At 44.2% G+C, this 24,747-nt stretch overlaps 1 protein-coding gene and 1 long non-coding RNA gene across 3 annotated transcripts in view; one reads left to right on the top strand and one right to left on the bottom strand.

Annotated features, from left to right (window-relative positions):
• Positions 1–24,747, top strand: part of Pdss2 (decaprenyl diphosphate synthase subunit 2) — a 215,006-nt gene that overhangs the window by 168,010 nt on the left and 22,249 nt on the right. For both annotated transcript variants that reach the window (XM_021173960.2, XM_029482521.1), the window contains exons 6-7: positions 502–633; positions 18,770–18,802. In XM_021173960.2, the coding sequence (XP_021029619.1) occupies positions 502–633; positions 18,770–18,802 (165 nt within the window). The remainder of the gene's footprint in view (positions 1–501; positions 634–18,769; positions 18,803–24,747) is intronic.
• On the bottom strand, positions 1,568–15,053 carry LOC115032138. Its single transcript, XR_003837782.1, has 4 exons — positions 14,663–15,053; positions 3,637–3,785; positions 2,509–2,744; positions 1,568–1,773 (listed from the first exon to the last, which is right to left on the bottom strand). It is a non-coding gene; the product is annotated as an uncharacterized LOC115032138 (long non-coding RNA).

Here is a 24,747-nt window from a genome sequence, read left to right on the forward strand (position 1 = left end):
AGACCTCATGGAGGCATTTCCTCAACTGAAGCTCCTTTCTCTGTGATAACTCCAGCTATGTCACGTTGACACACAAAACCAGCCAGTGCAACATGTATGTGTTTATATGTGTATGTGTCTATGTCTGTGTGTGTCTATGTATGCATGTCCCTGTGTGTATGAGTGTTTATATGTTTGTATGTGACTAGAGTATGTGTCCATGTCTGTGTCTATATATGTGTGTATATATATCTGTGTGTAATTTCCAGATGAGCTTTTTCATATTTCGTTAAAACTTGAGTTTTCTTATAAACTAGTTGTATTGATTATTGTTTTTATTTAAGTCTCTGCATTTAACGTAGCGTTGAAGGAGAAGGGGCTGAAGATGAGAAGATTGTTTCTAAGGCATCCAGGCTGTGCCTGTGCTTATTAAGCCCCATGAAAGTGCATGGGGACGCTATGTAACTGCTGCTTCCTGAACTGATGTATCTATCACTCACAGTCCTCTAACTCTCCTTCTAGATCAATTCTGACCTCCAGCCTTTTATTAAAGACAAGGCCGGTGACTCTAAGACTTTTAACCTAAACTCAGCACCTGTAGTCTTACATCAGGAGTTTCTTGGAAGAGATTTGTGGATTAAGCAGATTGGAGAGGTAAGTTGAAGTCACTCCTGTTTTTGATACCATTATAGTTGATCCTAGAACAAAATTCCTAGTTCATGGTGGTTTAAAGATAGAGATCAGCCATTAAAACAAAAAAGCCTTTTCTTTACAGATAAGACTCTTTATAACCTACATGTTTCAGAGGTAAAATATTAGTTATAAGCTGGAGGCCACACTTATGTCTGAGTTTGTAGACTACCATCACACAGCACTAGTGCCTGTTGAGAATGCTAATTAACTTTGGGGATTTTTTTTTCCTAACGACTTTCAGAAATTGGGCATGGTAATAGCACCACCCTTTAACTGACAGCAATTTCCCATCTGTGGACTCCATTGCAAGCTGCAGAATAACATGAGCTCCGTCTGTCAGCTTGTTGGGTTATTTTAAAACAAACTTGGACCTTAGCACCCATTCTGAGACATTATCAAAGCCAGAAGGGTGGGGGTGCATGGAGAAGTGGGAAGAATAAAGGGCGTGGAGTAAAGGGGGCCTAGGCAGATTAGGGGCACTATTTATCTTAGTACAGAAACGGGTACCCTTTTCATCTAGGGTATCATGGTATTTATTTAACTCATGGTTGTAATTGGTATTATTATACTGGGTCTATAGATGTAGGAATGGATCCAGGCACAGCTGAGGGTACGGATCTAGGGGTAGCATCCTATGGCACAGCACCTCAGTGAGGAAAGAGTTCCCCCTCTCCTAACCCTCTTCCTGTACTGACTCCCAGAATGCTAGCAGCCTGCTCAAAGTCCCTCATAGTCACCAAGAAGGAAACTGGAAGATTCATTCTTTTTTTTTTTAAAAAAAATTTATTTATTTTTCATTATATGTAAGTACACTGTAGCTATCTTCAGACACTCCAGAAGACAGAGTCAGATCTCGTTATGGATGGTTGTGAGCCACCATGTGGTTGCTGGGATTTGAACTTCGGACCTTCGGAAGAGCAGTCGGGTGCTCTTACCCACTGAGCCATCTCACCAGCCCGGAAGATTCATTCTTAGGGAGCTGTCAGGCACCAAAGAATGGCAGAGGTGGCAGTTTGGGGTCGCCTCAGTAAAACTCCCTTGGACAGTCATCCACAATGACCAGTCTCTGCAATCCATGACAGAATCTCTAGCTGCCTCACCCTGGAGAGGAATGTGGAGCAGAGCACAGCAGGGTACTGAGAAAAGAGGGAGTACTGAGAAAAAGGGTACTGAAAGAGGGAGTCTAAAGCAAACTGACAAAGGGGACTTAGCGGAAGCAGGCAATGCAAGGGGAGACAGATGTTTTTAGACACATTATGTTCAATATTAAACCTAAGAAACTGGCCCAGGTAGTATATGAAAAAGGACAACCCCAGAACAAGAAACCAGACTATAAAACATAAAAATTATTTAATAAGAAGAAATTTGGGGCTAGACAGATGGCTCAGCCAGTGGTCCTGAGTTCAATTCCCAGCAATCACATGGTGGCTCACAACCACCTGCAATGGGATCTGATGCCCTCTTCTGATGAGTCTGAAGACAGCTACAGTATACTCACATACATAAAATAAATCAAGAAGAGGAAGAATACATTTGTGTGGATGGAGAGATGGCTCAATGGTTAAGAGCACTTGTTGCTCTTGTAAAGGACCCAGGCTCCGTTCCCAGCACCCACGTGGTGGCTCACAGTGTTCTGTAGCTCTCATTCCAGGGGATCTGATGCCCTCTGCTGGCCTCTGGGCTCACCAGGCACACACACAATGTACACATACATGCAATCCAAGTGCTTGTGTATATATATATATATAATAGATTAAAAATAAAACAAAATAAGCTTGACTAGGCAGCTCAGAAGCTGGGCGTGGGACACAGCCTGCGCTCACTCCCTGTGCTCACCAGGATGAAGAAGGGACATTGTGAGTTCAAGATCTGCAGGATCGCTGGAAAATTGCTCTTGTTCCCGAGAGTACACAACGTATATTCCATCAAGACACGAGATGGGGCTGAAGACATGGCTCCATGGTCTGCACATAGCTCTGGGTTCAGCCCCAGCACCGTTAAAATATAGCGTAGGTGATTAGATCCAGACATGAACAATAATAAGGCCTGCAATAGCAGCACCAAGCAGGAGTCTGAGGCACAGAGAGAATAAGTAATTATTAAACTCTCGCACAGGATATCCATGATTCAAACCCAAGCAAGTCAGCTACAGGATCAGTCCAAATCCCTAAGTCCCTAAGTGTCATGCTAACAAGTCTTGCGCTAATGGCTATCTCTGCTCTGTATGGGTGGGTGTGTGTGTGTGTGCGCGCGTGCCTGTGTGTATCTGTGTGTATGTGTGTGTAATGTGCATGTGTATTTATGTGTGTGAGAGTGTTGGTGTATGTCAGTGGCAGTGCACATGTGGCCTAGCCCACATGTGTAGGTCAAAGGACAACCTCAGGTGCCTTGCTTCCGGTGTGTTGGAGGCAGGGCTTTTTTTGCTTTGTTTTGGTTTTTGGTTTTTCGAGACAGGGTTTCTCTGTGGAATCCTGGCTGTCCTGGAACTCACTCTGTAGACCAGGCTGACCTTGAACTCAGAAATCCACCTGCCTCTGCAACCTCAGGTGCCTTGCTTCCAGTGTGTTGGAGGCAGGGCTTTTTTTGTTTTGGTTTGGTTTTTGGTTTTTCGAGACAGGGTTTCTCTGTGGAGTCCTGGCTGTCCTAGAACTCACTCTGTAGACCAGGCTGGCCTCGAACTCAGAAATCCACCTGCCTCTGCCTCCCAAGTGCTGGGATTACAGGCGTGGTCCTCCACTGCTCGGCTTGAGGCAGGGCTTTTTTGGCTCACCCAGGACCTTCTAGGGAGTGCCCTGTCTCTGCGTCCCATCTCCCTGTAGGAGCACTGGGTAAGAGATTATATCGCTGCCTCTAGCTTTGACATGGGTCCTGGGTATCCAAGCTACAGTCCTCACACTTGCTGAGCCATCTGCCCTGCGCCCAGAGAAGTATCTCTAAGAGTAAACACTGGAGTTGATAAGTTACCTGATGTGGTTGGCTGTGTTGAGCATTACCAAGGCCAGGCATGGGGTATACACCTATAAGCCCAGTGCTTGCAGGGCGAGCATGGGTTCAAGGTCATTCTCAGCTGTGCTACCCAATTTGAGGCCAGCCTGGGCCACGTGGGATGCTATCTGAAAAAAATAAAATAAAATGTGGGGGTTAGAAAGATGGCCCAGTGCTTGCTACTATGCAGAGAACCTACATGGGGGCTTACAACCATCTAGCTCCAACGGCCCCCACGGGATCAAGGCAAGACATCAAAGACCTCCCTCATCTTTCTATGTAAGAGTGTCAAGCAATTGAATGGCTATATTTGCCAGGCCTGGATCCCAGTTTCTCAGAGGCTGAAGCAGGCAGATCCTAAGTCTGAGGCCTGCCTGAGCTTCAGAGTAAATTTAAAGCCAACCTGAGCAGCTTAGTGAGGTCTAAAATGCCTCAAAATAAAAAGTCAGAATAAGAAAGGCTGGGGGTGAGTTTGGTTTAAAGTGCTGACCAGCAGGCACGAGGTTTTGGACAATTCCCAAAACCAAGAAAGTAAGAACTAAAAGAGCCACATTGAATATATGATAAAGTGAAGCAATTATCTTACTGTAAAGTAAAATGAAATGTGCGTAAGAAAGGAAATGTAATCACAGTATAACATATAGCTTAGAGACTAATATTTATATAGCATAAAAATGTAAGTCCTGAGTATCTTATAAGAAATAGATTTTGTTTATGGAATGATACAAATACCATTTTTTTTTCAAAACTATTAAGCAAAATTGTAAAAGTAGGTTCATTGAACCAGAGTGAGAGGAAAATGAGGACCATTCAGAGCCATCATGAGAAGTCCCACAGAGCACACATGGGTGGGAGTCTGCAGTCAGCCCGCACTGCAGTCTGGTCCATTCCTGCTTGCCCTCCCTCCATCAGGTCTTGCTTATGTTTGAGACTTGGCTTTGCATTCTGGGTTTTCTCCAGCCTTTTTCCAGTTTTAGCCTAGGGCAGATGTGGTTGCCTTCCTAGCCTGCACTGGATGTTAATGCCATGTTCCCTTCTCTGTGTCCAAACCACCTCCATTTTCCCAGCCTTTGCAGTGTCCTTCAGCCACCTTGGTCTCCAGAGAGCAGTGAATACTGCAGCAGTTCCCTGGGGAGCAGGGAAGACAGTTCCTGTACACGAGGGGCTTCAGGGGGGGTGACGGGGGTGGGCAGTTGTAGGGTTTGCAGCACACTGCAGTCACACTGGGATTGCACCTGATTGTCATCATCTGGCACCAACCGGAGTATGGACTAACCAGAGAGTAGGGGTGAATAGGAAGAAGGTGGGGAGCATGTTTGAACACATAAGAGATTTAAGAGTCTCTTTCATGCATCAATGAATAATGTCTAAAATTTTCAAATCAGGAACAAGAAATGTCAGAAACTAGAACAGACTAAGAGAATGACTTGGAGTGTGTGGGATGCTGGGTCTTTTTTTTATTTTAAAGAAGTTTTATACTGCATGACATTTAAATATTATTCTATTTGTTTCCATTTTAAAACTATAATCTAATTTCACTTCTAGGAATCAGTCGTAAGAAAACTCTCAGAAATGTAGGCAAAACACACCAAAATATATACTAAAATGTTAATTGTAGAAGAAAAAATTAAAATTGACATATTTAAAAGTTAGTGAGCTGTGTGTGGTGGCTTATGCCTGGAACCCCAGGTAGCAGCGGGAGGATCAGGAGGCTCATCCTAGCTTTCTGAGATCCTGCCTCCAAACACAAACAAACCAACATGAAAAGTGATGGTTAAGTATGAGACAATGGGATAGCGCACAGCTACTGAGCCTTGTATACTGGAGTGTGTGTGTGCGCGATTTTTTGACAGCTGAGCTGAATATATATATCTACAGATGGTGCTCCTAAGTCTAATTGGGTTGCATTAGAATTCATTGCAGATTTACATTTGGTTGAAAAGATACACTGAATGAGTTAAATGAAAGTTAGCAGCTCTCTCCAGGAGTTAGATAATCATGTGGACATAGCATCGATATTTTAGGGAAGGCCATGTCAGTGCTCAGTTCTTTGCAGACATACGAGTTGTAAATCTAGACAGGAGTACTCCAGGATGTCCTAAATAGTTGATGAAATGTCCTAAAACCAAAGCCACCACCCCCAGATGGACTTTTAGATTCAAAGGGAAACCATTTAGAAAAACATGTCTCCTGACTGTCAGCTTAACTCAAATGGACCTGTGTGGAGGCCAGCACTCACTGAGGTGGTGCTGTGAGCAGACAGACAGTTTCCACCCTCCACCCATGTACCCTGTGGACACTTCAAGTCCCCTTCCCTTGGGAGAGACTGGTGTTTGCTCTCCATCCCACTAGCTTTCCTGTCTCAGTTGTGAAGAAGGGGTTCCCGGTAAAGAGAAGAGAAATTCAAAATTAATTTCCCATTCGGGGACCTCATTCCTCAGAATAAAAACTCTTTACGTAAGTTACCTCAGTCATCTAGATTGTGATAACATGTTTACATAAACCTCAGCAAGATAATGATCTATGAATGCCTCAGAGATAGTACACAGGGTTTGTACAACCTAAGAAGGCATTCCATTGTAAATCACAGTTTCTCGTTAGCATCCAGTTTGCGTGTGACGTACCCTTCTGTTATTTTCTGTTTACCCTTCTATTACCCTGTCTTCCTCCAGTTTTGAATTTGACTGTAAGATCCCTAAGAATAATAACAAATTCATTTATTAATTACTACTAACCCCAGCACAGGTGCTTGGGAAAGCACCCCTTTGTCCAGAAGAGTGTGTGGGTGCGTGTGGGTGTGTGTATACATGCATATGTTTACAGTTTGGTTGTCTCTGGGGAAGGCTGGTGGCAGTTCTGTTTTGTAAAATTGCCCGTGGAAGGCAGGAGTTTTAAGGCCTGGGCTCCGATTTGGCCTCTGCAGTATTGTATAACTGTAATCGCATTCTCTCATAGCCTCTTGATTATCTTCTATGTTTATGGCATTGAACTGGGTCATTTCTGAAGTATGCTTTAGTTTCTCAAATGAATCTGAAATGTAAATTTTTTAAGTCAGAGATGCAATACAAGAAAAAGATCTGGGCTGGTGAGATGGCTCAGTGGTTAAGATTGCTGACTGCTCTTCCAAAGGTCCTGAGTTCAAATCCCAGCAACCACATGGTGGCTCACAACCAACCATCTGTAACGAAATCTGATGCTCTCTTCTGGAGTGTCTGAAGACAGATACAGTGTACTTACATATAATAAATAAATAAATATTTTTTAAAAAATTAAATTCAAAAAAAAAAAAAAGAAAGAAAGAAAAAGATCTATCTCTAAGCCTTACACAGGGACTGCTGAGGTGACTAAGCCAGTCTGCTGATAGGCCCGATGACCTGAGGGCAGAAGAGGAGAAGGCTCCAGATGTTGTCTTCTTACTACCACATTTGCATGTGCTTGCTTACAAAATAATAAATAATTAAAAACAAAAATAATGCATTTAAATGCTAGGCATGGTAGCATATGCCTTTAATGCCAACACTGGGCAGAGAGCCTGGTCTACAAAGCTAGTTCCTGGACAACCAGGGCTACAGAGTAAGGCCTGTCTCAAAAAAATAAACACGAGAGAGAGAGAGAGAGAGAGAGAGAGAGAGAGCGAGCTGGACTGGAGGTCACTGGTTGCTCTTGCAGAGGACCTGGGTTCAATTCCCCGCACCCACATGGTGATTGACTATCACCTATAACTCTAGTCCAAGAGGTCTGGTGCCCTTTCCTACTTCCCTGTGAACCAGACACACAAATGCTGTCAAACAGTCATATACATAAAATAAAAATAAATAAATTTTTGAAAAGAGAGAGAGAAAGGGAGCTGGCAAGATGCCTGACGAGTTAACAGCACTTGTTGCTTTTCCAAGGACCCAGCTATGTTTGCCTCACCTCCATGGTGATCCGGTGTGGTCACAAGGGGATCCAACGCCCCCTTCAGCCTCTGTAGGCACTAATCACAAAGGGATGCACATACATCGATGGTAAAGTGCTCATCCACATACAATAAGTACATCTAGAAGAAATTCTTTCTACTTCATGATGCTGGAAGACCCGTGTGATGTCTCATTACCTCATGTCGAGTTACTTTCTGCTCTGTACAGACACTTGTGTTGAATGGACGCTGCTTGCCTGCATAGAGAGTGAGGATTATTGACTGGTCACAGAAGCAAGACGATTGCTTCCCCTTAGAACCTGTTCAGCAGCAGTGTGAAGAGTGCCTTGGGAGTTCTGAATCAGGCTCTGCCTCCTCGGAATCCCCCTTCAGCTATCCTAAGGATCAATGGATCGATACTGTGTTGCCAAGCCCTGAGCCATAAGCGTATACACCCTCTCTCAGGAGACAGTTAGGGACAGAGACCTGGGTCATATATCAGCTGAGTGCGTACTGAGCACTGTCTCCGTACCGAACAGATCCTCACTACCTTAATTTTAAATGTAAATGTAAGCTGCTGAAAGGTAATGATCAGTGAGACTGTAGTCGGTGAATGGGTGGAAAGTCATTACGCAGTTTTCATTTTGACTCTAATGAAAGAGAGTGTATCCTTCAGAGAACTGCAGCGCTCTGACTCTCAGGGCATCCAGGGGCTATTGCAGGTCAGCAAGCTTTATTTTTAATGATCCTGCTAGTTTTCTGCTGCCATTATAAGTCACCTGAAGAAATAAGAATTATGATTAAAATCTCGGCTGTCCCTGAAAGTAGTGACATGTCACTTAGGCTTGCCACGTTCTGACACTGTCATAACCATGAAACATCTCAAGTGCATTACCCATTACTGTTGCTGGCCGCGCCGCACCACACTTGTTCCTGATACCATGCTGTTACTTTCTACTGAAAAAGGGAAACAAAGGCTGCTAGATAAGTCTGCTGTGCATTAAAATGATACATGCAGTTTCTTAAATGGAAGAGGTACACATTAGGAGCACTCATTAGCTGCTTGTGTCTAAGATTGTCTGAATCATTTCTTGTTGTGGCGAGGGAGGGAATGTATGGATGATTCGCTGAGACAGGGTCTGATGGATCCCAGGCTGGCTCTGGAAATGATCTTGAATTCTTGATCCCACATGTTGGGTATACATGTATATGCCATCATGCCTGCACTAGTTTGAGGGATTTATAAGGAAATAATGGTAACAGTATTCTCTACGTAGAAGGTATATGCTGTGAACATTTGAAAGAACTATTTGAAAAAAAAAAAGAAAGAACTATTTGAATGACCTCAGATTATGCCATAAGTCTAGATATCTTCTGAATTAAAATATCCCTTAAGTAATCCCACCTTGGGCTACAGATGCATCTCAGTTGTTAGGGTACTTGCCTAGCAATGTACCCCAGGCCCTGGGTTCATTCCCCAGCACCACATAAAACTAGGCATGGTAGTGCGCACCTGTGATCCTAGCACCTGGCGGGCATAGATAAGAAGGTCACAAGTCAAAAGTTATCCTTAGCTACACAGGGTGTTTGAGGCCAACTTGAGCTACGTGAGACCTTGTCTCAAACCCACAAAAATAAATTATAATCAAAAGAATCCCAGCACTCAGGAGGTAGAGGGAGAGGATTCTTAGTTAGAGGCCAGCCTAGACTAAGTATCAAGACTCTGTCTTGGGCTGAAGAGACAGCTCAGAGGTTAAGCATACAGTTTACTCTTCCAGAGGACCTGGGTTCGATTCCCAGCACCCATATGTTAGTTCATAACCATGTGTAACTCCAGTCCTAAGGGATCTATTGCTTTCTTCTGGCTCCTATGGGCACCAGACACATACATGGCACACAGACATATGCAGCCAAAACATACATTCTTAGACATATGAAATAATATTTTTAAAATATTATTATTTTTTAAAATAATATTATTTTTAAAATGTTTCCAAATAAATGGCCACAACTAGTGTAGAGGGGTTGCAGGGGGGCAGAGTCCTATGTTGTATTGTCAGAGAACAAAGTGACTGATTACAAAGGGTGCAGCCATAAGATCCCCGAGGCGGTAATGTACAGATGTGAATGTCAGTGTAATTAATGCCAGAGGAGGGGAAGTGGGCAGAGGAAAGAAATTGGGACATGGCTTTGGAAATGGTGGCGTGCCGTACAGCTCCCCAAGAAGGGCTTGCTTATGAAGGTGGCAATGGATGCTTCCCAGGAAGGAAAGCCATGAAAAGTGACACAGCTGGAAAAGCATGTGTGTAGGAAGTTCAGAGAAGAGCAAGCACCTGGTGTAGTGGTGCACACCTGTAACCACAGTGCTCAGGAGGCTGAGGGAGGAGACAGCCAAAGCCACACAGTAAGACCGCATCTTTTCTGTCTTTTTCTTTTTCTTTTTTTAGTGTATATGAGTACACTGTAGCTGTCTTCAGACACACCATCGGATCTCATTACAGGTGGTTGTGAGCCTCCATGTGGGTGCTGGGAATTGAACTCAGTGCTCCTAATCGCTGAGCCATCTCTCCAGCCCCCTTTATCTCTCTCTCTCTCTCTCTTTCTTTCTTTCTTTCTTTCTTTCTTTCTTTCTTTCTTTCTTTCTTTCTTTCTCTCTCTCTCTCTCTCTCTCTCNTCTCTCTCTCTCTCTCTCTCTCTCTCTCTCTCTTTCTCTCTTTCTCTCTTTCTTTCTGTGTTTAATTTGGATGAAATGTAGGAAATAGAGGCAATAAAAGGCAAATGCAGAATGCTCTGAAATAGTAACTAGTTACTACCTATATTTAAAAGATTTTGCATAGCCAGATGTGATCAACTGTATGTTTAATTCCAGCACCCAGGAGGCAAGAAGCAAAGGGATCTCTGTGAGGTTAAGGCTAGCCAGGACTGCATAGCAGACCCTGCATAGAAAATAAAATAAATATAATTAAATAAATGTAATTTTGAAGAAATTTAGCTGTGCTGTTCATTTTAGAAGAGTTAAAAATGGTAGCTCATGCCTATAATCCCAGCTCTTGGAGGTCAGAGAGGATCATAAAAAGTTCAATTTCCTTGGCTACACACTAAGTTTAAGGACCATCCTGGGCTACATGAATGTCAGAAAAGGGGGGACAAAAGAACTCTAGTTTTCCATGTTGACTTGATATATTGTACAGACATTGGTGGCCATATTGTCCTAAAACCATAAAGCTTTTTTTTTTAACCATTTTCCCACTTGTACAGTACACTTTTTTTAACATGTAAAATCTAAATAATGAAAAACAGGGTTTGGTTAGGGTTTCAGGGTTTAGACCCTTGCCATAGAGCCTGACAACCTAAATTTGCACCCCAGGATTCACATGCTAAAAGGAGACATAGCCATAGCCCTCCTCTAAAAGCTTTTCTCTGACCTCCACACACTCCGTGTGGTATGTGCACACATTCATATACACAAGAATAGATGAATTTTAAAATAACAGGACAGTAAGCAATATCCAGCAAGGGCTGGACATCCACACTCAGAAGCCGGATTAATGGTGTCAGGGGCTGTGAGGCAGGGAAATGGGGAGGGACCATTCAAAGGTACGTCTTTCCTTTGCAGTAATAAAAATGTTTGGAACTTGATAGTGATAATTGTGCAACACTGTGAATGCAGTAATTGCCAGTGACTTGTATCACTTAAGGTGGGTAAAGTAGTGAGTTTTGTATTCTATGAATGCCACTAAATTAAAACATGACCAGAAACAGGATGATTGCCTGTGAACTTGTAAAGCAGGTGTTGAGATGTTTTTAAGCCAGATAGCATTAAGGCCTTGTGGTTACATTTGATGGGATTTGAGGAACAAGGAAGTAGTGGAGACCAGTTAAGACTCTGAGGAACCTGCTCATGCTAGAAAGTTAAGGAGGTTCGGAGAAAAATGTGTCCAAGCTAAAACTGTCAGATGGAAAGGAAAAGGAAGAGCTGGCAGGTGTGGGCGAGAGGCACTCGGAGGCAAGCAAGACGCCATAGCTGGGGAACAGGGGGCCCGATGGAAATGGAAAAGCCAGCCTGTTAGATTCTCAACACAGCAAGCTTGAGGTGCAGGTTGATGGCCATTGCTGTGGGACCTTCTACTGGGCAAATGTCCCTATAGTTATCCTGGTTTCTTGGTCGTGGCAATTCTGAGGCTACAGTAGATTTTTTGTTTGTTTGTTTTATCCTGGTCAAACTGGGCAACTTTAAGTTCATGCCTCCCCAGATTCTCCAAAAGCATCGATCAGGTGGCTAGGAATAATTAAGACCTCTGGGCAGAGAGAGATTTATTAAGTGGACAACACCAGTGCCTCTCTTCTCTTTTAGGATTTGGTCACTGTAGCTTTCCATGCCTGTGTGTTGCTTCCTCACTTCCCAGTGAACCAAAGGAGGAGAATATGAAAAACTATTTCCAACAACACTGACATTTCCCTCCCGTTCCCGGATGAAGAGATGTTATGACGTAATGGTCCAGCAGTTGAGCTGAGTGGGATTGGCTTTCTTCCAGATGCCTCCTGTGCTGTATTATTAATATTAATAGGCAAGGACAGTTCAGACAGCATGGAGAAGGCCTTCCTCATATTCTACTCCTTTCAAGCCTTATAGCTGGCAAGCCTGGCAGCCAGAACCCTGCACTGCTCTAACTTCGGGGCAAGTGGCTCTGGTCCATGTCTGTCTCCCGCCGTATCCCGACACTCTGGTGAAGGGTGGGATGTGCTTTCCCTTGCTCTGTGCACACCTGAGCTTCCTGCACTGTACTCCCCAGGGCCTCTCAGTGCAGACGCACAGAGAATTGCTCCGGGAAAACTGTTTTCTCCACGCAGGGCATGACAGTACTCATTTGTAATCTCAGCTCAGGAGGCTAAGGCAGGAGGATTGCCACAAGTTTGAGGTCATCCTAGACTGCAAACTGAGTCCCTGGTCAGCCTCAGCTACAGAGTGAGTTCTTGTCTCAAAAAAGGAAAACAAAACTTTGGGCCTTGCTTTTTCTAAAGAACCCAGGGATAATTGATATTTCTGCCATTGCAAAAGCAAAGCACCTTTAAAACATGGTTATTTTTATAGCCAGACAATGATTAATCTTGAGTGTCAACTTGAGGGGCTTTAGACTCATCACGGAAACAAACCCGAGCGTGTCTATGAGGGACTTGCTAGATTAGTTTACCTGAGGTGGGAAGACCCACCTAACTAGGGGGCACCAGTCCATGGCTGAAGTCCTGGTCTAGGTGAAAAGAAAAGTCGGCAGAGTGCTCCCCGACGGCCTCACACTTGCTGCTGTCCCTTCCCTGCCTTGATGGGTGGCACCCTCAGAGTGTGAGCCCCTCGGGCCGGGAGCCAAAATACCCTTTTTTTCCTTTTGTTGTTTTTTGTCAGGCGTTTGTGACAGTGAGGAGAAATGTAACTATTAGAGTCATCAATGATCACTTAAATAATTGACAATTCTCTGGAGTCTGAGGCAGGCATATCACAAGTTTAAGGCCAGCCTGGGCTACACAGTGAGACCCTATTTCAAACCAACCAATTAACCAACCAAATATATATATGTCTGTATGGTAGTAGAGAAGTAGACAGTTGCAGGGGGCTCAGAGCCTACAGATGACTTATTAAACCCATAGGGAAACAGTGGACATGCCTAGCTTCAGTACTAAAGAGACTGGCTAGGGAAAAAAGTCACCTGTGTAACTGTCTTGCCTACTGACCACTGTCTAAAAAAAATAAAACTGTAATAATATGCGGGGTTAGGAGATGGCTCAGCAGTTAAGAGCACTTACTGCTCTTACATAGAACTTTCCCAGGTTCAGTTCCCAGCATCCACATGGCAGCTCACAACCATCTCTAATGCCCATTCTAGAAGACCCGCCTTCCTGTCTGACCTTGGAGGGCACTGTACATTTGTGTACATAGATACAGGCAGGAAAAACACCCAAAACATAAAGTAAAATTTAATATATTTATGTAGATTTATATTTTAACATATTTAATTTAATAATATATTAAATATAATGTTTATAATATCAACATATAAATATTATCTATAATGAATGACAGAGTTGTTGGATATGACAAAGGACTTGTGGCTATGCAGAGGAACGCTGCGTTCTTAGAAGGAAAATAAGGTGAACCTCGGGCTGGAGACATTTGGGAGTGCTTTATGCTTTTTCGGGGGTCGAGGTCAGTCACTAGCACCTCTATCAGCAGCTTTCAGCAGCCTGGAACTTCAGTTCCAGGGGGACCTGACACCCCCTTCTGGCCTCTATGAGTACTGAACAGACTTGGTATACATACAGACATGCAAGCACACATACATACTAGCATACATATACACATAAAAATAACTAAAATTAAAAACGTGGTGAACAACATGGTGTCTATAACTTTTGTGGGATGAGACTGTTTCATCCTGTAGCTCAGCTTATCCTTGAATTTACAATGTGTTTTAATCACTACACACAACGCATTATCTATAGTTTAATCCCAAATAGCCAATGGTCATCTAAAGAAAGGAAGACTATGCAAAGGTAAATAAGTGTGTTAGCAGCCCCGCAAAGATGGTGGATGGGGAGGGCTAGAGGCGGAGCTAAGGGACAGAGCAACCCAGCTCAGAGAAAGTTCTAGATTGGGTCTTTATCATGAAAGGAGAAGAAACTTGGAAAAGAGGAGATAATTTTCCCAGAAGGTTTAAAAAGATGGATGCCCTTTGGACTGGGGAGGTGGCCCAATCAGTTTGTTTGCCCTGGGTTCAATGGGCAGCACTACAAGTCTGGAATACCGGCACCTGAAAAGCTTGAAGAGGATTGCTGTGAGTTCAAGGCCAGCCTACGTAAGATAAAAGGTTAGACATAACATTTGGGGAAAATAACCTCAGAGGTAAAGATGATCAGTCTCTTGCAAACACAACACAACACACACACACACACACAGAGTGAAATATTAGTTTTTATACACTTAGAAAAAAATCGTATCCCAATATACAGCTTTCAAGTCCAGACAATAGTAGTTGGAAATTGGAAACAGTTTGCTTATGTCATCTAATCCTTCTTTGTCACTTGACCTATAGAAAGCCTAAGACCACTACTTACCAACAGGAGTCTGTCTGCCATGGTCCTCCCAACCTTGGGAGTGAACCACTTCCTCCACTGTCCCGCTCAGAGCCTGGCCTGCCGTGCTTCTGTAGGGAATCCTGCCTTACAGTGCTCAGCCAGGCTGTCTGAGGAGTGCTCCTGGCCCATGAGCACTGGAGCACGTTCTTGTCTATTTTCATATTTTTAAAAGATAAAACAAGGTTCCAACTCTACATTCTCTGTGAACTGCTGAAGACTGGGAAACCTTACAGTCTTTGCTCATGACCTGGATTGAAAAGAAGCCCGTGGACAGGAGGCAAAGAGATGACTGGGCCCCTTTGAAGACCCTCCTAATGAAGGCCCCAGGGAATTGCCAGGCGAGTAGGATTTGCAGGGCCCCCGGGAGGAGTGCCGTGACAAAGGGAGGACCAGGACTGGCTGCCAGAGTGCAGCCTCCTTTCGTGTTAGCCTATTTTGGGCCCTAGTGAGAAAGTTATTTTAATAATGTCCTGCTCTGCTGGAAGGACACATGATAAGTGGCAGATGTCGGGAAAGGGGAACGTTACAGCACTGCGTTCTTCCGCAGGTCCTAAGGAGACCATATCATTGTTCTCTTCAGTCAGCACTGATGTACAGAGCAGCATAAATTGGAAAGGATGTTAGACATAGACCAGGCCAGTGATCTCAAACAAATCAGAGTCCCACACACAGGAGGTTAGGAATCTCTGCTTTTCACGAGCTACCTGGGTGAATTTTTTAATATTTCTTTTTTTTTTTAAAGATTTATTTGTTTTATTTATCTGAGTACACTGTTGCTATCTTCAGACACACCAGAAGAGGATGTTGGACCCCATTACAGATGGTTGTGAGCCACCATGTGGCTGCTGGGAATTAACTCAGGACCTCTGGAAGAGCAGTCAGTGCTCTTAACCACTAAGCCATCTCTCCAGCTCCCCCTTTTTTTTCTTAAAAACTTATTTATTTATTTTATGTATATGAGCACACCATTGCTCTCTTCAGACACACCAGAAGAGGGTATCAGGTTCCATTACAGATGGTTGTGAGTCACGATGTGGTTGCTGGGAATTGAACTCAGGACCCCTGGAAGAGCAGATGTGCTCTTAACCTCTGAGCCATCTCTCCAGCCCTACCTGGATGATTTTAACCACCAGCCCAGAATCTGAGAGAGCCCAGAATCTAGAAACTCCTGATCTGTCCAGTATTCTCTCTTTTATAATTTTTACATTTACTTACTGTATGTATGAATGTGTGTGTGTGTATAATACATTGTATACCTTATATCAGCTGGAAATATGATATGTATTATTTGTATCTAAATGTTTAAATATTTACCGTTTTTGTTTTCTGCGATGAATGATCCTTTTACATACAGGCTAAGCAATGTAGGGTGAAATAGTTTCACAGAGCTAAAATGTTTGCTAAAGGGGTTGGGGATTTAGCTCAGTGGTAGAGCACTTGCCTAGCAAGTGCAAGGCGCTGGGTTTGGTCCTCAGCTCTGAAAGGGGAAAAAAAAAGGAAAACCCCAGTAAAATGTTTGCTGAGACTAAATAAAAATGATATTCAGACCAAGTATGTTGGCATATGCTGATAATCCCAATACTTAGGAGACTGAGGCAGAAAGAGCAAAAGCTCTAGGTCAGCCTGGACCACAAAGTAAAGCCCTTTGTAAGCCAATAAAAAGAAAAGGAAGAAGCCAGGCGGTGGTGGTGCACGCCTTTAGTTCCAGCATTTGTGGGGCAGAGACAGGCGGATTTCTGAGTTCAAGGCCAGCCTGGTCTACAAAGTGAGTTCCAGGACAGCCAGGGCTACACAGAGAAACCCTGTCTCGAAAAAACAAAAAAAAAAAAAAAAAAAAAAAGGAAGGAAGGAAATAGAAAGAAAGAAAAGAAAGGAACATAAGAAGAGGTGAGTCACACTTCAGTAGTCACAGTTTACTCTGTTTGTATGACTGCAGAATTTGGGTGTGTGCTATAGATGCTCCTTTCTGTTTTCAGAGCAGGCTGGCCAGTATAGACATCTCTACTGGGTGAAAGGCAATGGCAGGGAGTTGGGGTTCAGACAAGCTAAAAATACAAAGTAAAAAGAGAGGTCAAGGTTTGAAAATAGCGTCTGTCTATCACAAGCGCTTCAGGGTGCTGGAGCTCTCTGTGATAATTGGTCTATAAACAAAGTATGGAGGAAAACAGTTCTGTAGCAAAGCAGACTGAAACAGTCTTCCTTATTACCCAAAGGCAAGGACTCCCAACAAGTGCCACTCACAACATTTTCAACCATGCTTGCTTGTGGAGAGCAGGCAAGAAGAGGAGATGCTTAGAACAGTCAAAACCACAGTGAGGAACCCACAGGTGTTGGTGGCGGTGGGGTGTGTGTTTTGACAATACGAACATGCTAGACAAATGGTGTAGTGTGTGCATCATTCAGGAAGTATCTGCTGTGCTTGGCAGCACACACCTATAATCCCAGCCCTTGGGAGGTATCAACGAAAGAACCAAGAGTCGTGGTCCATCCTTAGCTACCAACACGTGTGAGGCTAGCCTGTATTTCATGAGACACTGCCTCTAAGAAAAACAAAGTGCTGTGCATACCTGAACATATCATAGCCATCAGCGAGAACAAGGGCAGTGGACAATGAGAAGAGTGTCCAGCAGTCCCAAATGGACTCTGGAGTCAGCTAGGTCAGGCATGTGGTGCTCACTGTAATTCTAGCATTTGGAGACAGGTAGGAGAGTCATGTCAAGTACTAGCCACCTCCTGCCAGACCCTATCTAAAAACCAAACAAACATCTAGGAGTTGAAGTACTCAAAGTGTGGAAGTCAGTGATAGCACATGGCTGGCAATCCTAGTTTAGAGATTACTGCTTCAGAAGGCTGAGGCAGGAGGATCATTCAAGGTCAACCTGGACTACATATCAATACCTTGTCCCAAAAAGAAAGGTGTGGAACAGAACTGCTACTGCTGAGATCTTGACAAGCCATGCAGGAATCTTTCATCAGATCAAGGCCTGTGTCCTAGAACTCACTATGTAGACCAGACTAGCCTCGAACCCACAGAAATCCACGTGCCTGTGCATCCTGAGTGCTGGGATTAAAGGCTTGTGCCACTACACCCAACCTCAGAAGGGTTTTCAGTATAGATATTACTTTATTTTAGAAAATATTCCCATGAACAAACATAAAAAGTATCTGAGCAGTGAATAGCCTGGTTTTTAAATACCTTCAAGAATAGACCCATATTCTCATTGAAACATTGTATCTCAGTACTAAGCTCAGACTCCTCAGTCTTTTGGAAATCCTAGATCGCTGAAGAGCTCTTAAAATAGTGGGCTGGGGAGATGGCTCAGCAGTTAAGAGCACTGGCTGCTCTTACAGAGGACCTGAGTTTGATTCCCAGCATCCACATGGTGACTCACAATCATCTGTAACTCTGGCCCCAGGGATCCAACATCTTCTTCTGGCCTCCATGTACATAGACACACATTCAGGCAAAATCTTAAGACACATTAATTTTTTAAATAAAAAGTTTAACTACAGACTGAAGAATCTGACTTTTGTTTTTTTAATTTGAAGAAAATTTGACCTTAATGTACATTTTTTTCTTTTTTCCCAACTTCCTGAGTTCTTCTCTGTGTGTGTGTGTGTCTGCTGTATGCACATGCAAACATGCATATGATGTGTGCATATGTTTTTATGTTTGTGTGTATGTATACATTTCAAAAAGAGGTTGAAAGAACTCTTCAGAGATATCACTGGCTATATGAATAAATATAGATATATTAGTTCAATATATCTATATTAAATATAAGAGGGAGTGTGGAGAAAAAGAATTGAATTTTGTTCTTTTGAATGTTTCTATTCTTTCTAACTACATTTGTGTCGGGGAGACATGTGCATGTGGGTGGAGGGGCTCTGGCCCTGGACCTACAGTTCCAGGTGATTGTGGGCATGAAGTCAAGCGCTCTGCAAGAGCAGTGCATGCTCTTAGCCACTGAACCGTCATTCCAGACCTATGAATTTTACTCATTAAGAAGAAGAACACTAGATAATTGCTAAAAGAACAAGAAACAAAACCAGAACTAGAAATTATCTTCTTCTTTTCTGTTCCAGGCTCAAGAGAAAGGAAGATTGAACTACAGTAAGGTAGGTAGACCTTCACAGTCTGATCACTGTTTATATTCACAAGGTCAAAAAGGAAACATGGCTGGTCATGGTGGGTGGCACAGACTTCTGTCCCCAGCACCTTGGAAGTAAGAGCTGTCAGGTCTCTGTAGGTTTAGGCCGCCCTGGTCTACAAAGAAACTGATCTGGCCAACGCTGCACAGTGAGACTGTCTCTCAATAAATAGATAAATAAATGAAATGGATTTGCTTAGCATCACCCACATCATGGCTCACAGCCATCTGCAACTCCAGTCCCAAGGAGTCCAACACCCTCTTCTGGCCTTGCATACATAGTGCACTAACCTACATGCAAGCAAAACACCCATACACATAAAAAAAATAACAAAGGTTTTAAGTTAAATAAATAGGTTAAAAAGAAGCATAATGTTTAAAGCTGAGAGATTGTCATTAGCAGGTAGAAATTATTCATTCAACAACGCATGTTTATTCCATACAATGTGTTAGATATTAAGAATAAAATGGTGAGGGCCAGCAAGATGGCTCAGCAGGTAAAGGTGCTCACTTTCGAGCAGTTCGAAGCCAAGCCAAGTGCTCTAAGTCTGATTCCCCAGAACCCCCGTGGTAGAAGGAAAGAACCAACTCTTGAAAAACAGAGGGCATTACATGGTTAGAAGAAGTAGGCTTGCTAGCTAGGTATCTTCTAAAGCATCGTGGGGAGTCCTGCCTTCACAGCCTCGCCTGGTCCTTCTTGCACTGTAAAGGGTCCCCCTCCAAAACCACCAGCGTATCAGCTGGGGAATCCAGGTCCCAGCATCTGAACTCTTGGGGCACATTCAAACCATAGCATCAGTGAAGCATCCAACAACACGGAATGTCTATAAGCACACCTTCCCACACTGTCTGTGGAGCTTTTGATGCTAACACACCAAAGCTCATCATATCGCGATGTGGCAGAAGGGTGCGCGTGCAAGTCTTATGCTTCCCAGCCTCTAGAACGGTGAGCCATCATGAGCGTCATGATGTTCTAAAGCCACTGGCAAGGGTATTATTATACAGAGGGGAGGGGTTCAGCAGCTGAGTCCTTCCTGTGAAGTCAAATCCCCAGCATCCACGGTGAAGCTGGGCACGGCTGTGCATCAGACCCTCTTACCGAGAGAGCAGAGGAGGCCAGGCAGGATGTTTGACAGCCTTCCCAGGTCATTTTGACATATCTCCTTTGTTAAAACTGGCTGTGCTCAGCACCATAGCAGACATTTGTAATCTATTGCTAGGAGGATAGAGGCACAAGGACGAGGAATTTGAGGCCAGCACTACAATGAGACCTCATCTCCAAAAAGAAAAAAATGATTGAAGTTAAAAAACATTTGGTCCAGTCAGGTAGCTCAGTAGGTAAAATGGTTGTCTTGCATGTCTGACAGCCTGAGTTCAATCCCTGGACCACACAGTGGAAGGAGAGAGCCAGCTCCCAAAATTGTCCTCCGACCTCCACATGTGCCTGCGCCTATACTGTCACATCATATACCCACACATAATTACAATAACATACTGTCTCTAACTTCTAGTTAAGAGGAATGGCAAAGAGATGGGTCAAAGGTAAAGGCCCTTGACAACAACCTGATGATCCAGTCAATCCCTGGAACCAACAGTGATACACACGTGCTCACACACACTCACACTACTACACTCATATACACACACACATACTCTCTCACACATGCATACACACACACACACACAAACGCTCACATACACACAGTACACTAAGTATAATTAAAATCAGGTATGGCTCTGTAACTCAGCAGAGGGCTTACCTAGCATGTGCAGTGAGTGTCCTGGCTTCCGTTGCCAGCATCACATTAAACCAAGCATGATGGCCACACCTGTGTTCCCAGCGCTTTCGAGTGAAGTTTTCAAAATCATCTTGGGTTACACAATAAGTTCAAGGCCAGCCTGGGATACACAAGACTTCATATCAAAAAAAATTTTTTTAATTAAATTAAAAATAAAACTATGGGGTGTAGTAAGGCAAGCCTTTAATTCCAGCATTTGAGAGGCAGAGGCAGGCAGATCTCTATGAATGCAAGGCCTGCCTGGGATACACAGTGAGTTATAAAACGTGAGGGGCTGGAGAGTTGGCTCAGCAGTCAAGAGAACTATCTGCACTTGCAGCGGCCTCTAGTCTGATTCCCAGGACCCACGCAGTAGCTCACAACTGTGTGTAATTCTAGTCCCAGGGGATCTGAAGCCCTCTTCAGACCTTAAAGGGCACCAGAAATACACATGGTACACATATATCCATATAAAATTATAAAACAAATGTTTAGAGGAAAACGTCTAAATAAATAAACAAACCTGTGAGACAGGTTTATTACAACTCAGGACACAGTGTTGTCTGTGAACACATTTAAGTCACACTGTTTTAAGACCAAAAAAAAAAAAAAAAAAAAAGACCATTTCTTAGCTGACAGAGCTTGCTGACCTTCTGACCCGTGTGACGGTCAAGGTCATCTGGAGGGTGAGCACATCTGCACTCCAAAGAAGATAGAGGAACTCAATGGCCAGCGTAGCTCTGCTCACCCGGGGACACTTTCTCAGGTGCATGCCTGTGGCCCTGTGCTTTGCTCCAGCTCATGTCCTCTGCTCTGCCACATATGTCGTTGCCTCCTCTAAGAAGACTAGGCATGGAAGCACCTATCGCCTATCGGCCTAGAGTTAGTGTCCAGATGTCACTCGCCCATGGTGTGTATCTTAGCTTCCTGCCTGGTGTCCTGGGTGGAAGGCAGAGCCTCATTATGGCTCTGGACCTTCATGTCTTCCTGGGCCTCCCAGCATCCCTGCCTACTCTCTGAGCTTTCCAGTTCACTGTTAGCATCTCGTGGCTTTGCGTCTTAGAGCTGTTTCAGGTTCACAACAAGGCTAAGTAAAGGGATTGAGTTCCCATTACGACCTTTGATGTCACACCAAAGCCATCCTGTTGTTGAAAATATTTAATCTCACTCAGGGGCTTCTACCCCGCCTTTGGTCATTCAGTTCCCGATAAAAGACACACATCTTTCATATTAGTAACAAACCTTAGTCAGCACTACAGCAGGGCAGATATCTATCCTCTATACAATTAGAGTCTCTGTCCCCATCATTAACCCCGAATTATTTTGCCATGTTCCATCTGGACAGCTTCTGGCTTCAGTTGGCCGTCCCTCGTGGCCATGCTTTCATGACTCACCTACCCCATGGCGTCTTCCTTCTCTCCTCATGGTTCTCCTCTATCCCCAAACCCAGGAACCCCAATCATGCCTATCTCAGTTCTTCCCACCTATAGGCTGTAGACATCTTTATTCACCAATCAGTGATAACCTGGGGGGGAAAGGTCGCATAGTGTTGCTTGGGTCTGTGTGTACATTGTCCCGTCATTAGGGGCCAGTGTTTAACATTAGAATACTTAGTAAAAGACCAAACCTCCACGCCATCCATTTGTAAGAGGTCATTAGCAAGCCTCTGTTGATAAGACTCTCTCCCCAGAGCCTGTGATTTTCAACAGGACCTAGTTCGCACTTGGTGATGTACTTTGGTCCACTTCGCTTGTTCTGTCCTATTGCTGACACTGCCATCCCTCCCCACCCCCGGAAGTCAACCATGTTACTATGTATCATAGTAACAACTTTGACTTCAAGTCCCATATTTTCTTATATCCTGTCACTTCCCTGTGATGTTTCCCCTTGCCTGTGCCCATATCCCTTCATCTGAACCACTGAAAAATCCTACCGCTGGATCACGATGCCTCTCTTCTCACAATAGACCCATTTGCCAGATAGAACAATGAAACCTCAGGTGCCATAGTTTCAGTCTGCTGCTTCCACCCCCTACTGGCTCCACAGTGTCTACAAGGCAGTCAGAGCCTGCTGGGCTTGCACACGTGAGGTTGTGCAATCCCACTTCTACAAAGACACTCCAGCTTCCCCTTCCATTCCCCCCAACAGCCCCGAGTCACGTCCACAGGCTGTTTCAGTTCTCTGTGTCTTTTGGTTTGTGCTGGTTTGTCCCTGGGGACTGCACATGAGGCAAGCTCTCTGCCACTGAGCTGCATCTCCCGCCCTCTCTATTTTTATTTTGAGGCAGAAAGTCTTACTGAGACCAAGACTGGCCTTGAACTTGAACTGTTTGTGCCTCAGCTCCCAAGTCACTGGGATTACAGGCTTGCATCAGCAGACCAGGCTTAGTTTCCTGTGTCTTGACTCCTGCTGTCTGCTCTGCTTGGAAGATACTTCTTCCTGTTTCTGGGTCTTCTGTCCCTCCTGTAATGTAAAATTTAGGGTCATCACCTCTAGAGAGGCCTCTGCACTCAGACAGGCTACATTAGGTCCTCCCACACCCTCTAAGACACTGTGCATCTCTCATGTGTCTTCTCTGTTGTTTTACAGTGGCCCATAATAGGATCCTGGACTGTGAGCTCTTGAGGGCAGAGACAGTGCTGGGTTTGGGTTGGGAGCATCGGGTTGGTTTGGGGATTGATTGTTGGTGTTTGGCCTTAGGCTTTGTAGTTGGTGCCTGATGCTTGGTGCTCAGTACTGAGTGAGTGAGCCCATAGAGGAAACAAAGGACACTTGGAATATGTTGGGAAGAAGACAGTTGCAGGAGAAAGCTGAAGCAGGGCTTTTTACCTCAGCACAGAGGTAAGGGAGTCTAAGCCATCAACTGGGCAGCAACCTGAGATGAGGGATGGGGTTTCACTAAGTAGGGAAAGACAGTGGGGTGGCTGTGGGGCACTGAGGCTTATGTGGGACTTAAAGACTTCCTAGAATATCTTACCAAAGAAGAATACTTCATTCACAATGGAAGAGATTGGTATTGGAAACTGGACAGGAGCCAGGTCGTGAATTACTGAAGTTGGTCACTTGTAATCTTAGCACTTAAGAACTGAGGCAGGAGGTTAGAGAGTTTGAGCTGTCTGTTGAGACCCTTTCAAAAAAAAAAAAGGAAGAAGAAGAAAGGGACGGACGGAGGGAGGGAGGGAGGGAGGGAGGGAGGGAGGGAGGGAGGGAGGGAGGGAGGGAGGGAGGGAGGGAGGGGAAGAAAGGAAGGGATGAAAATGAGTATGGCTTGCCTGCACTCCTGACCTCACGGCTGAGTGGGCAGATGTCCATGTGTGTTTCATCGCATATACACAGATTCACACACACAAAGAAATGGTTTTTTTTGTTTTGTTTTGTTTTTTGTTTTTTTAATTAAGGGCTTTGAGTGACAGCCCACACCTTTAAGCCCAGCATGAAGGAGGCATCAGCAGGTAAGATCTCTGAGGTTTAGGCTAGTCTGGACTACATAGAGTTCTAGGCAAGGTAGTGCTACACATAGTAAGACCCTGCCTCCAAGAGACAGAGAGAGAAGAAAAAGCAAAAAAAGTGTTTCCAGATAAGCAATGGTTATGCTTCCAACGTGCTGCAGAACCTAGTATAGTCCCTTAACTCCATTGTTCTTTCTTGTGCTCCTACCATGAGGACCACATGAACAAGACTCCAATGGGCCTGACTCAGGCATCTGTCTAGAGTAGACACTCCTCTCCTGCCTGGCTCCTTCTTAACATGCCCTGATCTTAACATACCTAAGCTGATCGTTTCAGTGTGTTTCTTCTTTCAGTAGAGCATGAGTATTCTGACAGCAGCAGCCCCCCTGACCTGCCTCACAGGTGCATCGGGGCCCGGCTATCTCAGTGCTTCAGGGTGTGTGTGAGTGCCACTGTGTTATCAGGAGACGTAAGGACATTTTTAGGAGCATATTGGCTATAGAAAATGTCCTCCCCACTGACTGCTTCAGTTGCCTTTCCCAGAGCCCAGTCTCTGTTTCTCAATAGAGAGAATGTCCCCTCAACCCCCAAGTTCCTAGTGCTATTCTGGCAATTAAAGGCAAAGCACAGTTGGTCTGGATAGATTTCAGTAACTAACTAGATCTTGTCACCCTCACACAGACATA

Source organism: Mus caroli, chromosome 10 (genome assembly GCF_900094665.2).
Source record: "Mus caroli chromosome 10, CAROLI_EIJ_v1.1, whole genome shotgun sequence".
NCBI classification, from domain to species: Eukaryota; Metazoa; Chordata; class Mammalia; order Rodentia; family Muridae; genus Mus; species Mus caroli.